Source organism: Heterocephalus glaber, unplaced genomic scaffold, assembly GCF_053883595.1.
Source record: "Heterocephalus glaber isolate CG9 unplaced genomic scaffold, H.glaber_assembly_v1.0 deba00001504, whole genome shotgun sequence".
Classification (NCBI taxonomy): domain Eukaryota; kingdom Metazoa; phylum Chordata; class Mammalia; order Rodentia; family Bathyergidae; genus Heterocephalus; species Heterocephalus glaber.
The window spans coordinates 73693762-73710265 of record NW_028258324.1 but is presented as its reverse complement, the minus strand read 5'-3'; the positions used below and the strand labels follow the sequence as shown (position 1 = coordinate 73710265).

At 54.7% G+C, this 16504-nt stretch overlaps 1 protein-coding gene across 6 annotated transcripts in view; it reads right to left on the bottom strand.

Moving 5' to 3' along the window:
- The window catches only part of Zdhhc3 (zDHHC palmitoyltransferase 3), a 33768-nt gene extending 17297 nt beyond the window's left edge, over positions 1-16471 (bottom strand). For 4 of the 6 annotated variants that reach the window (XM_087186882.1, XM_021257293.2, XM_004835054.3 and 1 more), the window contains exons 1-2: positions 16289-16471; positions 1294-1623 (exon numbers count right to left, since the gene is read on the bottom strand). In XM_087186882.1, the coding sequence (XP_087043008.1) occupies positions 1294-1599 (306 nt within the window). In that variant the 5' untranslated portion in view covers positions 1600-1623; positions 16289-16471. Of the gene's footprint in view, positions 1-1289; positions 1624-16288 lie in introns of all 6 variants that reach the window. The other 2 variants (XM_087186881.1, XM_021257311.2) reach the window with 1 other exon arrangement.
- Between the last annotated feature and the right edge of the window lie 33 nt (positions 16472-16504).

Below are 16504 nucleotides of genomic sequence, written 5' to 3'. Positions count from 1 at the left end.
TCGACACACGCTGCTCCCTCTGCCTGGAGTGCTGCCTGTCAGCCCCTGCCCCAAGGCTCTGACAGGACTGGCTCAGTGTCAGCTCTGTCAAGCAGCCCGCTTCCGTGTCCTTCTGCTGGGAACCATGCTCCTCCTGCCTTGAGGGCAGAAGAGCGGTTGGGGCTCAGCAGCTGGCACACTATAAGCTGAGCAGAAGGGCATCTTTTACCCCTGCAAACCTGATGCAGCAGGTGTCACAGAAGCTTCTGCATAAACCCGACTCGCTTTCAGTTTTGTTTTTTTTTTTGGTACCGGGGATCAAACTTGGGACCTTGCGCTTGCCAGGTAGGCGGCAGAACCAATGAGCTAAATCCTTGGGCCCCTGACTTGTTTTCAGGATGATCGAGTGGACACTGTTGGGAGTACTCTCTATGTCCTGGTGTCAGGACCTTTTGACCACGCCCACGGACCTAATTTCCTCCAGGTGACACTGCTCAGCACGCCTGTGCCCAGGCAAATGCATGACAGGAGGGACCGCCTGGGCCTGTCACTGACATGCAATTGGGCCAGCAAGCTGCCTTCCCTGGGGATGATTTAGTCCACCACCTAAGCCAGCAGGAAATGAGCTCTTCCCCAAGGGGAGTGTGCTCTCCTGGGGCTCAGAGAAGTGACATCTGGGTGCCGGGGCCAATGCCATCCTCGGTGCTTTCTGTCCCTAATTTAAGCCCCACCACAGGCATGGTGAACAACAAAGCCACAGCAGTGTTCACCAACAACGTACTCAGATAATGGACAGGAGGGAGGACTGAGAGCCAGGGCAGGAGGCATGCACAGCCCGGCAGGCTTAGCTAAGTCTCTGAGCAGGTCAAGACGCTCCCCGCTCCCCCCACAGTCACAAGAGGCACCTGCTGAGCCTGAAACAGGCCAGGCCAGCTCTTCAGGAAGAGCGGAGCCTCGCCCGGGCAAAGAGCAGGCTACATCCGGGCAGCTACTGGGATACGTCAAGTCCGCCTGGCTCCAGTGCTGACTTCACTGCCCTGAGTGGAAGCCCAGCATGCTCTCTGGACTGCCCATCTGGCCCCGTCTTTAAGGAGACAGACTGTCTTCCCACCCACAGGGCAGGCTCCTCCAGCAGGGCACTAAGGCAGCATGAACACACACGTCAGGCTGTGGCCGAGACCCATGGGCTGCCACGTCCCACTGCCCTGGCCCGTTCTGCACATTCCCAAGGGGTAGGGGAGCATGCAGGCTTTGGCCATGCAGGGCCAGAGGAGGAGTGTGCGGGCCGGTGAATACGAGCCCAGACATACTCACGGGGTCCGTGAGCATGGCCCGGCAGTGGGAGGCCAGGGCCAGGAAGGCCAGCAGGTTGAACATGATTCCGTTGATGATGCTGTACGCGTAGTCTCGGGATGGAATCAGCATGACAAAGAGGACCACGAACTCCGCGTAGAGGACCAGAAACCAGGTGACGATGGCACAGGCGATGCCACAGCCGTCGCGGATAAACCACATGGTTCCCACGGGCCCAGGGTAAGGAGGTGGCATGCACTTCTCCAGCTGGAGGTACTCTGGCTTCCGCTCAATGTTTCGGAAGTGGTGGGCGGGGGTGAGCATCATAGGCTAGTTTGTCCATCCTGGCATCTGCAAGAGGAGAGAAGCCACACTTGGGTCACCCTGTCAGGACGGAGACTGGACAAGGAGAGCCGCGGGTCTGACGAACAAGCCCTCGAGGCAACGTGAGTCGCCTTCCCACTCCTGACTGGCAGAGAAGAGGGCACCTCCTGAGGGGACAGGCCCTGCCAGGGCCAGCTGGAGCGCAGCAGCAGACCCACAGGAGAGGCAGCACCGGACCAGTCTTCGTTGCTAGGGCTCTGCTGGGCCCATTCTGACTGGAGATGAGAGAGGCAGGCACGGGTGGAGATCAGTGACTGCTTGGGGAAGACCTGGACAGCAGGCCTGGAGGCGAGTGTCCCAGCTGTGTGGGGCTAACAGAAATGGGTGGGAAGAGGACTGGAAGCCAGCCAGGCCCGGCACCAGGCTGCAGCCATGAAGACCTTCCAGCTCCCTGCAGCGCACAGGAGGGTGCTTGGCACAACAGACTCTCTCGTGGGGAGCTCTGGACACAGGCAGGTTTTTCAGCTCTTCTGGGGAAAGGAGACTCTCAGGTCCACTCCCCATGTAGGAGACGGGGCAAAGGGGGAGAAGGCCGGACAAGGAGCTCAAGACCGGTCCCATCTCCCAGCATGGGCTCTGGACCTGCTTCCCTGCCCACAAGGAGGCTGCATCCAGCCCTGGCCTCCGCCTCCCGGGTGGGGGATCGGTGGAGGTGCCTGTGACAGATGACGGAGGCTGGGACACCTTCCCCAGCTCATGGGCTGCATGGGCATCTCTCAGCCGCAATCCTGGCCTCTGGAGACACCAATGACATTTAAGAATCAACGACTGAGTCTCTGCCCCCAGCATGTGCTGCAGGACGCTCCTCCCTCTGCTCAGCCTCCGTTCTCAGAAGGAAACTGATGGCTCAAGTCCACCGCCAGATGCAGGTGCCACAGCAAAGCCACCGGGGGCCCAGTGGTGGAGCAACAAGTAACACCTGGTCTTTGGTTACTCCACAGGGGCCGCCCTGGCTGCCTGTGCCACCTGGAGGGCAAAGGCAGCTTCCCACACTGTGCTGCCTGCCTCGGCTCGCAGGGGAGCACCTGGACCACACAGCGGAGCCTGATGAGGAGGGCAAGGCCAGGAAGACGAGCAGCAGGGCAGCACTACTCCTCACAAGCACAGTCTGGGCCCAGTTGCAGGGTGGCCCCGAGCAAGGCCAGCTCCTGCAGCCGCTGCCCAGGGGCTGGCAGATGGGAGATGGGAGCTGCGTGCCTGTCCAAAGGACGCTCAGCTCAATGGGTCCGCAGTGAGAGCACACGTCGGGACCAAGACGCCACAGAGCGGGTAGAACAGCTCCCTTAAGCAGAGGAAAGAGGTAATTCCTAATGTCCATCAGCTGCAACCTTCTAGCAGAACAACCTGTGCTCTCCAGAGGACAGTGACAACTTCATGCTGCCAGTGACAACCTAAGTGGATTAAAAGCCTCGGGCCTACCTTCTGAAGCACCAAGCAGGGCAGCGGGAAACTGCGGCCCAGGAGTGTCTGGGCCCCGACTTGGACCAGCAAACCCTGAACTCCTAAACTCCACGGGACCCAAAACCAACCAGAGCACACAACAAGCTGACATCCAGCAGGATTCAAGAGCGGACCCAATCAACAGCCGGCCACCCCCAAACGCAGGCCTTCTTGGGCCTCCCTGCTCCCTCCAGACTGGCACACGCAGCACCAGTCACCCTGAAGCGCAAAACCAGTCACCTGTTCCCGGCTCGCACCCGAACCACTCGAGTACAGGAGCTGTGGCCGCTCTGACATCACAGTGGCAGAGGCTGAGCAGTTCTGCTGGAGACCACGTAACCTGCACGTCTGCTGACCTCTGGTTCCCACCAAGTCAGTGACAGAGCCATCGTGACCCTGCCTCCCCTGCATAACGGCTCAGTGTGACGAGGGTCGCTGATAGCCCCCTCCCCACGCCCACCTGTACTGCGCAACCTTCCGTGGAGCCCAAGGCTCATGTGCCCCAACAGTGCCCGCCTGTCACAAAGGGTGTGGCCTTCATGGATGGGTGATCACTAAGGATAAATTTATAATTCTTCTTTAGATCCTTCCAGGGATTAAAGTACGCTCATGGTGCAGTCAGTGACTGTATTCTCTCTGTCAACACCATCCATTCTGGACTGTACGCAGGACGGTGGGTGACTCTGCTTCCTGTGTGTTACTCTGCTGAGGGAGGCCTTCCAGCTACAGACAGACAGGGAGGGAGGGAGGGAGGCAGAGAAGCTGCTCCTGCCGTGGGTACAAGCCTCCCTCTCCTCCGAGATGAGCGATGATGACATAGTCTGCAGTGTGCTGGCTAACGATGTCCTGGGGGCTGCAAAGGCACCTGCTCTGGCCCCTGCCGCTCTGCCGCCTCCTTTGCACAGTCCCTTGTCCTCTCCAGCATGGCTGGCCACTGTCACTTCCAGATGTGCAGCCGCCACTCTGGGCACACTGCTCATGTGGTGCTGCTAACGGGCTGTGAAGCGGAAGGGCTGCTAACAGGAAGCCGGGCTGGACCCCGCAAGGAAGGGGCTCGCTCTGGGCAGGGCCTCGGGGACACTGGCCATCCGGGAGGGTCTGGCCCGCAGCAGCTCCCACACAGGTGTGCATTAGACCAGCGTGTGGGCTCTGTGACCCTATGGCCACCCGAGGCCCTTCTTGTGCCCCCAGGGCTGGGCGGAAGGTGTTCGGGCAGCACCGTATAGCCCATGGGCTGACTCCTGCTCAAGGGGCAGCAAGGGTACAGAGGCGCTGTTCCCACCCCTCCTGGCAAGCAACAGCCAGCAGGAAGTACCACAATAGTCAGCAGGAAGTACTGCAAGAGTTGGCAGGAAGTACCACAAGAGTCGGGGCCAAGTGTTGCCTGCAGGCACCTCCACCCCACACTTCAGTTTTGAAACGTGTCAGCTGAAACCACACGCAGAGAAGGTTGCTTCACCCCGGGCCTCCCAAAAGCAACGGGAGGAGCGTTCCGGTAAGGACGGTAGTCTCAATTAGCCAACAGAACCTGCGAGGGATGTGGGCGAAACACCCTTCGGGAGGGAGGGGAGCCCTGTGTTCCTGCAGCCTGTCCCCGACAGCCAAAGGGCAGACGCAAACCCTCGCCTTTCTATGTGCAACAGGGAAATGCCCGTCCTGGGGCTCAGAAGCAGCTCTCTGGCAGCAACGTCTTCCCATGAGCCCATTCCGCCTGGGTGCTCAGGCCGTGGAGGGACTGCGCGGTGGCCTGTGGGTCCCAGACCCCACCACAGCCGCCAGCCAGACGCCGCTTGCTGTCTCCTTCCTCACGCTGGCACCCTCGGCCCCTAGGGTCTCCTCTCAGTCAACTCCAGAAGACTTTCACGAGCAGCCACTGACTCCATGGAGGGGCTGGGGGCGTCAGGCATGTGCTACCGTGCGTTCCACCACGCCCTCCTCCGGCTCCCAAGCCGCTGCCTCATTGGCTTTCGCCTGCTAACTCACGGCCCACGGGTGTAGCTCTAGCCTGGCACCCGACAGGAGTATGTGCTCGACTCAGCGGGCCTCGTGAACGGGCACATGTATCAGATGTAACGCCAAGCCTAGGACCAGCAGATAGCACGGCGAAGGGGCAAACAGGGCCAAAGCAACCAGCACTAAACGGGAAACGACTCGGGAGTGAGACAAGACTTTCACAGAAGTGCCCTGGAAGGGACGGGTGGGGCGGGGAAAGTGGGGAGCTGTGGGGGCGCTGGTGCCTGGGCTGCAAGCAGTCGGCACAGACAGGGCTTCACTGGGAAGGGAGGGCAGGACGGGACGTGAAGCTGGAAAGGCAGGCGAGGGACGTTTCAGGAAGCCGCTGAGCTCTTGGCGTTCACTCTGGGGGCACTGGGGAGGCGAAGTCACCAGGGAAAGTGGAGAGGGGATTGTGCTGACTGCGACAGGCCAGACAGGTGAGAGGGCTGAGGCAGGGGCGGTGAGCCTGGGAGGCTGAGGAGACAGCCCGGAGTCCTACTTGGGGGAGCCAGGTTTTGTTTTAAGAAGCTCCCGGTTTTCCAAGGAAAGATCAACAACAATGGTCATTTTGTAATTTTAATGATAGTTACCCGCATCGTACTTTTGTGGCTAAATCTTTTATAGCATTCAAATGTCAGCTCCTAAGTGTTAGTGATCTATGTTCAAAGTAATTTTTCTTGCTTGGTGAAGAGTTTGGAGAGGCCCAGAGAGGCAAAGGGACAGTAGGCTGCGGGGTAAGGAAGGGACTGCAGAAAAGGATCCACAGCATCTGAGTTCTGAAGTCCCTACAGTTAGCATTCTTTTTTTTTTTTTTTTTTTGAGACAGGGTCTTGTACCATGGTTCAGGCTGGCCTAAAACTCACTGGAACTCACTGTGTAGCCCAGGCTGGCCAACTCTCGGTGATCCTCCTGCCTCAGCCTGCTGAGCGTTGGGATCACAGGCTAGAGTTACCTAAGATGTGGTGTTAGATTGATGATCTCAGTCTGTTGGGGGTGGGATGGAGGGAAATCAGCTACAGCTCCGCTCCTTCCTAGAATTTCAGAAGCCAAACTCAAATGACTGACATTAGCACTAATTTTCTAAAACAAAAGCACCTTCTAGTCCAGAGAAGCATGCTGGACCCACGTGTAACACGCAGCCTTCGTTACTGGACTGGTCCCCTTCCCTCACCCAGATGGACAGATGCAGAGGCGGCCAACGAAGCAGAGCTCAAGGACCCGAGGCCCGGGACTGGACTGAGCCCAAGACGCCAAACTGCTGGCCACACCAGGCAGCTCCAAGCCCCTCCCACTGTGGCCCATCAGCAGGGATGAGCGGAACAAGCTACGGTGCCTGTCATTTGATGAACGAGGGGCCAATGCCTATAAATCTATCACTCAGGGTAAAATACGGACCCACAGTCCGTGCTTTAGGCCCAGGGACCGAAGGCACGGCTGTCAAGTAAGACATGAAAGTTCCACAGCGGAGCCCCGGGCCCTGCTGTTTTCAGTCCAGTCCCCAACAAGCCCTAGGCACTGCCTTCTTGGGACAAGGCCCGACACAAGGTCTTGGAGCAGCTCAGACCAGTCCTAGGAGGCACTCAGAGCCCTGTGAGTTCCGTTCCCAGAACAGCAGCCACTCGCCTCTCAGCGCACCTGTACTCACGTTCCAAGCACCATGGCTGGGGATGGCAGAGACAGAAGGCCCACTGGCCCCTACCACGAAGGCCTGCGGGAGCCGCTGGGCAGAGGCTGCTTAAACAAACTCAAAGTCGGAGGCAAATATTTTCCCTGGGCTTAGAGATGAGGACCATCTAGACAAAGAGTGAGGGAGGGAGCTTTGGGGGGCCCTAGAAACAGGAACATGGGATGGAAACCCTTAGCCCCTGGCAGACTCCTACAGGGGAGCTCTGGCTCAGGTCAAATTGTTTCAAAGGAATTTGTAACATTTTAGCAAATCCGGGGAGGCTGGGTACTCCGTGATTTGATTCAGCAAGACTCTGTCTCAAAAAGTAAAAAGGAAAGGAGATACAGCTCAGTGCAAAGGCCCTGGGTTCAATCTCCACTATCAACAAACACAGCAAACCTAGTGCTGCCATGGGCTAACAGTGGGGAATGGGGAGCTGGTATTCTCCGGAAAGGTTCTGTTTAAACTAATTATTATCTGAGTTCAATAACGCAGCCCACCCTTAAACGGTCACTCACAACATCCCCACTGAGCGGGTGGCACCCTTAGTGAGTGCAGCCCCAACCTTCCTCGGTTTACAGACACTGTGTAGAGCATGTGCTCGCCTCTCCCAGGGCGGCTCAGGTCTCAGGGACCCACTTCCACACAGCAGTCTTCCCAGGCTGGCCCTGCAACCTCGAGGACCCGAGGACATATGGCCTCGCCCTAGAATCTTTACAAATGAATATGGTCAGGTTGAACATTATTTACCTGAGTAACAACTTAATTTAAACATAAGAATCCAAAAGGCTTTAAGATGCCTGCCCATTTCTAGAGAAGTCTCAGAAAAACAAAGGAGCCATGAATTACTATGCTTCCAATACTTCAAAGCAGAGTGTGCCACCCGCTCCTTCTGAAAGGCGAGGCGGGGCACAAAGCCCTGCAGGGAAGACGCCTCCCTGCTGAAAGTGCGGTGTGGACAGACAGAGCCTGTGCTATGGGACTGGGGCCCGAGGTCTACACTGCTTCTCCCAGAAAGGAGGGTCAGTCTCTCCCTGCCTGCCTCTGTATGTTGTACTCAATCTTCAACAAAAAAAACGTACCGGAAAAAAGAAAAGCAAAGATATCGCAGGCATGAACTAGAGTTCATCTACGTGAATGCTCACCCAGGAAAGCAGGAAGTCATGAGTAAGCTACTTTCCCTCTCCGCCTCTCATCAAAGCCATTCTCAGAGTGCCCAGACTGCTAACAATGGTGACCTTCACTTCAGAAAAAAGTGTGGGCTCGGGCAGCTGCCACAGGGCAAGCACAGTCCCTCTGCTGCTACTGGTGGCTGTTTTGCCATCTCCCACTTGACAGGTCTACTGAAGTGTCTGCCACACGGAGTGTGACAACATGGGTTGCCATCCCACAGATCTGTCCCGTAACAAGTTCTGTTTATGGGCGTGGTGTATTATATGTTGCAATGGTGAGAAAAACTGAGACAATGTTAAAACAAGATCACATGGAAGATTAACTGGCAAAAAAAAAAAAAAATCACTATCTGAATCCGGACTCCAGCCCTGGAAGGGCCAGACTTTATCAAATTCTCTCGCTTTACAGATGTGGAAATTGGGGTCCATTTGACCTTGTGTCAAGTGCAAGTGTTAGGCCAGACCTGCGGCACAGTCTACAGATGGCAGGGAGGCGACACTGCATTCCTGGTGCCCTCCGTGCTGTGCTGAGCACGAGGACTGCGAAGCAGCGGGCCTCAGCTCCTGCGGTGGCGGCTTGTCGTGTTCTCCACTGCAGAGATGGAACTGAGCAGCTCACAGGTTTTGGCCAATGTTCCCAAGGTCACACACCAGTGAGGATCCCAAGCTGGCCCTGCCTGCCCTCACAGCCTGGCACGAGGCTTCTGAGCACAGTGCGGGCTCCTTCCCTTGGCCCCAGGTGGGGCGGGGAGGGTGACCAAGCACAGAAGGAGCTCCACTTGCTGCACCTTGTGTGCATCTAAGGGACCCGAGCATCAGTCGTCTCGCTTCTGAAGGGGTGGATGAGATCTCTAAAGTCTGTGACTTTAACAACTCAAGGGCACTCTGTGCAAACTTTCCTTCCACTAGCTCCTGGGAAACCAGATACTCATCCTTACAGACAAAACATGGAACACCAGCTCTCCAAAAATAAAACACAGGAAAACCCACGGAGCACCACTTTACTGGTGATGTCCACCAGGTACCTGCGCACGGGGTCCCGGGAAGCAGCCCCGGAGGGAGACTGAGGCCGAGCTGACCATCCAGACCCTGGCGGGGCTGTTTGACAGATTAGCAAAGAGCAGAGGCTCAAGGAGCTGGGGAGGCGAGGCACCCTCAGAAAGTCCTGCGAGAGGCTCCAGCTGGCTTCCTAGGTCCAATGCAGTTGCTTAACGAGCTGCCATGCAGCTGTCACCCTGCATCAACCCAAGCCCAGGAGGAATCTCCACAAAGCCATGGTGACTGTCACTTCACAATGACAACGAGTTACTGACCCAGCTGCCCAAGAATTACTTACCAACGACTGTGAAACTCTCAGTTTTTGAAGCCCTTTACGATCAATCCGGTGCACCAGCGCCTACGGCCCTGACCTGCCTTCTGGCCTGTCAGGGTCCTCTGACCCAAGGACACCCGGCTTGACTGCCACTGCAGGCAGAAGCCACTGAAGCAGGGTGTGGCCAGGGTTTCCCAACCCTGTGGGATGCAGACCGGCTTCTCCCCACCAGGCCCTGGGCGGTCCAGGGGTGCTCCGACCTTGCAGATAAGCCCCCATTTTTCTTTTCCCGTTAAAGAGATGAGGAAGCGGAGGCAGAGATCTGCCGAAGCTCACACTCTGAGGAAGAAAGGGAGACGGCATGCACTCCTCTCACCCAGCCTGCTTCAAACTGGGTGCTACAACCATTCCATTTTGTTTCGGAACTAGAAAACAAGGGCCAGGTCACTACAGTTGGGCTGTCTTGCCCACTGGGCTATGCTGAGACAGGTTACCAGCTGGGGCCTCAGCCTACACAAAAGCATTTCGAGCTGAAGGTCAGCCAGCATTCAGAGGCCAGGTCCTGTCCTAACCCAGGGTCAGGGCCATGCAGCCTCAGCCCTGACTGAACTCCTGCTGCCTGCTCCTGCTGGAGTACCATCCTGTGGGACCAAGTACCAGGACGCTGCTCTCTCTGAGGGAAAGCCCACCCGTGCCAGGCAAAGACCAAACAGCACAGGTGCCCACCTGAGGGTGTGAGGACAGCATGGGCCCCACACTGTGCCACGGCAGACACCCAGCACTATGACATCACCCAGGCAGGAGGTGAGGTTCTTAGGGACTAAAAGCAAAAGTGCCGGAGGGGGAAGGCTGGAAAGACAGCTGGGTCAGAGAAGGACCCAGCCCTGCAACTCCACCAGGCTTTGAGAAGGGGAGCTGCTGCGTGGGGTACATGCCCACAATCCCAGCACTCTGGAAGCCTGCGGCAGGAGGGTGGCAAGTTTGAGCCCTCAGTGGGGAACTTAACAAGACGCTGTCGCAAAAGCTAAGAGCTGGGGACATAGCTCACTGCAAGGCCCTGGCTTCAATGTCCAGTACTAAAAATGGGTGGGAGAGCCATCTGGCTTCAGAGTCTCTGCGGATCAAACATATCCCAAGCACCTCAAATGGGAACGCAGGGCCCTGGGGGACCAGGACCTTGGAAATGAGGCTCAGTGTTCTACAAGAACATATCCCTGGCTGGGGAGTAGCTCAGGGTATGGCACTTGCCTGATGTGTGGAGGCCCTAGGTTTGATGCCTACACACACGCACAGCGCCGGCCCCCCAACTAGGAGGGTACCGGATACCCTTGCATCTGCCACAGGGCTCTGGAGGGAGAGGGAGGGCTAGAGGGGAGCCCTGAACGAATGACAGCTCAGGTCAGGCGGCCAGAGCCCCTCAGTCCTGCTCCCCTACCCGCCCGGTCTCAGGTGAGGCAGCCACCTCCTTTGGCCTCAGTCCCCTGGGTCCACGAAAGAAAGGGACAGCTCAAGCTAAGTGCTAAGGTCCTCAGACCCAGCAGCCCTTGCAGGGCCGAGACTCTAGGAGTCCTCCATGCTCTGGGACAAAGTCAACGGTTTCTTTGTTAGTTTCTTGAATTTTGTATCTTTCATTTTAAACCCCTTTCCCCATTCTCTGCTAATAGTCAAAAAGAAACCCACAGTAACTGTCTCTGTTGGCAGTTTCCCGAGCATGTGTAGTGTTTTCAACCATCCATGGCATGTAATTACTATTTCCTTTTCTTCATTCATTTAATTTTTTTCAAAGTGGAGAAGTACAATCGAAATACATTAAGTATTACAAAATGAACTGAGAGAAATCTTAAAAACCCCAAGTTAGGGCCAGGGATTTAGCTCAGTGGTTCCACCTGCCTTGCAAGCGTAAGGTCCCAAGTTCGATCCCTGGTACCAAAAAAAAAAACCCCACAAAAACCCCAAGTTAAACACAGCCCCATTTCCTATGTTTAAATGTCTACATATCCGGGGTCTATTCTGAGTTTCACTACCTGGCAAGATCGTCACTTTGGGTTCAAATGAGGCTCGGAAAGGCTGACTGACTGGCTTAAAGCCACGGAACAAGCGTGGCAAAGCCCCGGCCTCTGGACTGGACAATCACTAGTGCATTTACTGTGGGTCGCTGCTGTCTTCCTAAACAGCCTGTCTTTCTGGATTCCCCGGAGACTCATCCTTGGGTTGGAAACACTCACTTTCCACAGAGTTGGGACTCAGGGAACAGGACCTCAGCCTGAGTGCACACACGGAACTGGGCCTGCTTTGCTATGGCAAGAAACCGACCTCGTTCAGACTTTCCATCTCCACTGACCCGACAGGAGCTAGAAACCTCTTGGGGAGCACAGAAGATGGAGAGTTCAGTCACCAAGTCCCTCTCCCCTGAAGGCTATGGTGTGGAGACCAGGAAAAGATGAAACTTCCCCAGCATTCAGTTGTCCTGGGGTGAATATTAAATTAGGAACATGCCTCTTCTCATCTTCACTCGGTAGCAGGAGTGGCCTGGCTTTCTGTCTCTGGAAATCTGCTTCCAAAAGGAAAGCAAATGATTTTTAAAAATGTAAAACCAGATGGGCACGGTGGTTCACACCTGTAATCCCAGCACTTGGGAGGCTGAGGCTGGAGGTTCCCCAGGAGTTCAAGGCCAGCCTGAACTACACAGCGAGACCCTATCTAAAAAAAAAAAAAGCAAGACCAGGAAGAAATGAGCCCTCGCCATAGGTCGATATCGAGATACCACCCCCCTTTTCTACTTCAGACTGCTCTGTATGGCCATCGGCATGCACATGCGTTAAATATTCCATACTTGGTGGTCAGCACGTGTGACCTTTTCTCATACATGCTCTACAGAGCACAGGAAGCACCCTGCTGGCTTCTTAAAATGAAACACACATTAGACCGACCCTTCCTCTGTTTTTAAAATTTGGGGGTTATTTTTGAGACAGGGTCTCAAGATGTAGTCCAGGCTGGCTTTAAACTAACAATGATCTCCTGCCTCCGCCTCCCAGTGCTGGAATTACACGCATGCACAGCTGTGCTGGGCTTGGACGCTTTCTCTGGTTGGGACTTTCTAGCACTATAGTCTCACGTTATGTCTCGAACAAGATAGGCACAGGTCTGTTGGCCAGACTACAGGTTATTTGTATCTAGCATTCTTTTGTTTTTTTTTTTGGTACTGGGGATTGAACTTGGGTCCTTGTTCTTGCACAGCAGGTGGTGAAGCCACTGAGCTAAATCCCCGGCCCTGTATCTAGCATTCTTTAAGACAAGGTACAGGCAGGACAAATACCAGGTATAGGGAAAACGGTAGCTTGTTTTGTGCTTTCCTAGGGGCTAGCTGATGGTGAATATGAACAGGTCTAAAACGGGCTGGGAATAAAATACACCCTGCTGGGCTTTCAAGAGCTCTTTGCAACTTCAGCACCACAGACCCAACACCGCCCCAAGCTCTTCTCTTCAGTAACTGGTGTTCAGGGCTTTAATTAACCGAGGCTAGGGATTTACTCCATCTCTGCAGTGCTGTTATTGCCTGCCAGTGCCCAGCAGCTAGCAGCAGCTTTGCCTCTTGCTCTCCGTGCCTGCCCTGCACAATTAGCTCCTCATTATAGCTGGCCTCTCTTCTAATCACTACATGGCTCAATTGAGCACTTTATTTTATTGTCTGGTTCCTGCACTAGTTCAAGGGTTCCCCAGCTATAATAAATCCTACCTCCTTTCAGGCAGGTGTTTGGAGTTTCCTGCCTCCTGAGGCCCATGAGAACACTCCAGGGACTGGAGGCATGCAAACACTTCCTGACCAGAGAGCCACTAGCTGAGCGTTCCGGGGTGTGGCACAGGGCTGGAGTCTGGCTCCACAACCATGTCCCAGGAACTCCACACACAGGCTCCACGTCCTACTGCGCTTCGAGAGCTCTCTTCTTAGCAGCTGGGGCCACACTCTGATCCCCTGTATATTACTTTCTCTTTATCTAACAGGATGGGCTGAAACACATAAGGAAACATCTTGTGGGCAGCACAGCCCATGTTTCTCTAGAAAAAAGACTCACGGGATGTGAACAGACTCTTGCTTTTGGAACCACATCTAACTATAGTTTCCGGGGCAGTGGCCCAATACCACAAGAGCAAAGATTTTAGTGAATGAGGTGGAGTTCGGGGGAGGCTGTAGAAGGGGGCGGGGTGGGAGCGAGAACATCTGGACTCAAATCCTGCCTCTCCCATTCACTCCTGTAATTACGTTATCCGTGACCTTGCTCAAGGCACTGAATTGCTGTGCCTCGCTTTCCCAATCTGTAAAACAGGATTCAACGGCTCTTATGAGGGAGGACTCAATCTTTGTACAGTGCTTGGCACATAGTAAGGATTACAAACAGCGTTAAAGATGCAGAAAGGGTAGGGTTTTAGGACAGACACATCTGCAAAACAGTACGCCCCTGCAGAACCCGCCGATGACAGAAAAACAAGCTGGCTTACAGAATGCTGTGCTATCCTTGGCTCCTTGATTTTTCTGGCCATTATATGTTCTTTGAATCACTTCACTAAACTAAAAAAGAACTTTGAATTTATGAATTTTAAAAACATCTAATGCACTATCACAACAAAGGAAATAAAAATGTTCTGGCAGCATTTAAGTTGAATGATTAGTGAAGGTATGTTGTTTTCACTAGAGAATTTAAAATGAACACTCAGCTGTTTGCATCTCTTCATACCTACCTGGCCTAATATAACACTCAACGTTATTCAGAAAGTACTGCTGACCTTTCTCCAGCGAGGAACCTTTTGTCAATTGTCAAGATGGTTCAAATACACGTTCTATACTTTTTAAAAAGTTTTTATTACTTCCGCAGTGCTGGGGATCACACCCAGGCCTTCACATATGCTAGGCAAGCACTCTACCACTGAGCTACACTGCTAGCCCTGTTCTGTATTTTCAAAAACATACAGAAAGGCTTTTCTATAAAAATAACTCTATGGGATACATTTTTTTTTTCTTTTTTTGGTACCGGGGATCAAACTCGGGTCCTTGCACTTGCGTAGCAGGCGTTGAAACCACTGAGCTAAATCCCCAGCCCCAATGGGATACATTTTTAACAACAACAATAATAACAAAAACAACTACGCGACTCCATGGTATCCAAACTCAGATATTCTCCTGTGTCTCCTCTGATTTCCTGCCACCCTTTACATCCTTAGTTCCTTTAGACATCCTAGTTGAAATTCCACTTCTAAGGTCTCCATGCTTTCTCTGGCACAAGACACCGTATCTAACACCAAGAGTTCCTTGCTATCCCAGACTCCCTCACACAGAATTGCTGTCCAGTCACACAAAGGTGTGTACCCATGTGCCATTCCAAGGGGGCACCTGTGCCTTCGTCAGGAAGGCCTCCCTCCCAGCCTCAGGCTCCCAGTTTCTCTGGAGGGCAGAGTCCAGTCCCACAAGGTGTCCTCCCTTCAGGTGCAATGTAGAGAGCTATGCAGAGGCCGAGGAGGTGGCTACCATGGTCAGCACGTGGTGGCACCTCTTCCCCACGACTCTTTTAGACACTGTCCAATTCCACTACCCATGATGGCATCACCATAGCTCTAACCACAGAGCTCTGCAGCCCTGTTGACTCCCGAGCCTTGCCCTCTACTGTACCTGGGGAGCTTCTTTGGGTGGAAGTTGTGTTTTGCTCATTTCAGTGATCCAAAGCTAGCACAAAGCCCCTCTATAGTAAGTTCCTGATATGTAGTTATCTGTGATACTGTATTTGAAGCCACTGTCTGAGAAACACCTCCTTTATGATTAAGCTCACAAGGATTACTTTCACAGGGAGATTCCTCAAAAATAGGACATCAAGAAAGTGAGTTGGGCCGGGGATTTAGCTCAGTGGTTTCGCTGCCTGCCACACAAATGCAAGGACTTGAGTTTGATCCCCAGAAGCAAAAAAAAAAAAAGAAAGTGAAGTTTTGGGCCAGGGATTTAGCTCAGTGGTTCCATGGCCTACCTCGAAACCACAAGGTCCTGTGTTCGATCCCCAGTACCAAAAAATAAAAATAAAAAAAGAAAGTGAAGTTTTGCTATGTGTGTTAGCTTGTTTGTTTTTGGTACTGGGGATCGAACTTGGGTCCTTGCGCTTGCGCAGCAAGCAGCGAAACCACTGAGCTAAATCCCCGGCCCTGCTGTGTTAGTGCACACCTGTAATGCCAGTAAGCTGGGAGGCTGAGGCAGGAGGATCTCAAGTTCAAGCGCTGTCTGGGCAACTTACAGACTTAGCAAGTCTATCTCAAAATAAAAAACAAAAAGAAAAAAGGGCTGGGGATGTCACGCGTGCGAAAGTACTGGGTTCAATCCCCGTACCAAAAAAAAAGAAAAAAAAAGAAAAAAAAAAGTGAAGCTTCAACCAGTTTGGTTTAACTTTCTCCTCATTCATCCGCTTGGTTCCTTTAAAATTTGCATCGTAATCTGTCTGCCCCTCCTCCGTGGGCTCCTTTCTGTGACCGAGCTTCACCTTGCAGGTATCCTGTCAGCGTGTGTGAGGCCCAGACTCCCACTGCGCGCCTCCGGGCGATGCTCTCTTCCAGGCAGCTCCACAGCTCCCGGCGATCCCCTCCGCGGAGCCGGGGATTCCGGAAGTGCGGAGACGCCCCAGGCACCGCACACTTCGCGCCGCCAGCTACCCAGATCCTCCCACTTGCTCTCTTAGGACGACGCTAAGGCGACCACCGAAGCAAAGGGACCTCGCGAGGTCCTGGGTCCAGGTTCGGCGCGCGCGGGGGTGGGGGTGGGTCCACTCCCGGCCCAGACCCTTCCCCTAGAGAGTGACTTGAAAGGGTTGCGTCGCCTCATCTCCTCCACCATCCCAGGGACCCAGGAAGCGGCCAATCGCGACATCGCTTCCCTCGCTGGGGGCGGGGGTCCTCCTCTCTCCCCACTGCTCCGAATCCAGCTCCGAGCAAGTGCACCCCGCGCCGGCGCACGCGAGAGCCCGGCCTCCCGCCTCCCCGGCTCCCTCTCCCGGCCCAGCTTCCGTCCCCACTGACCGCGAAGCCGGTGGCAGTTCCCAGTCCCAGACCCCCGGCGGGGCTCCCGCCGCCGCCGTCGTCTCCCTGTGTAGTCGCCTCGGGACCCGGCCGCGGGCTGCGGCGATGACTCCCCGGCCCGAGGTGCCGCGGCTTGCCGGGCTCAGCCACACACCCGGCGACGTGCAGGAGCAGCCCATCGAGGTCCCGGCGCTGGCTGCGGCCGCGGCTACAGGA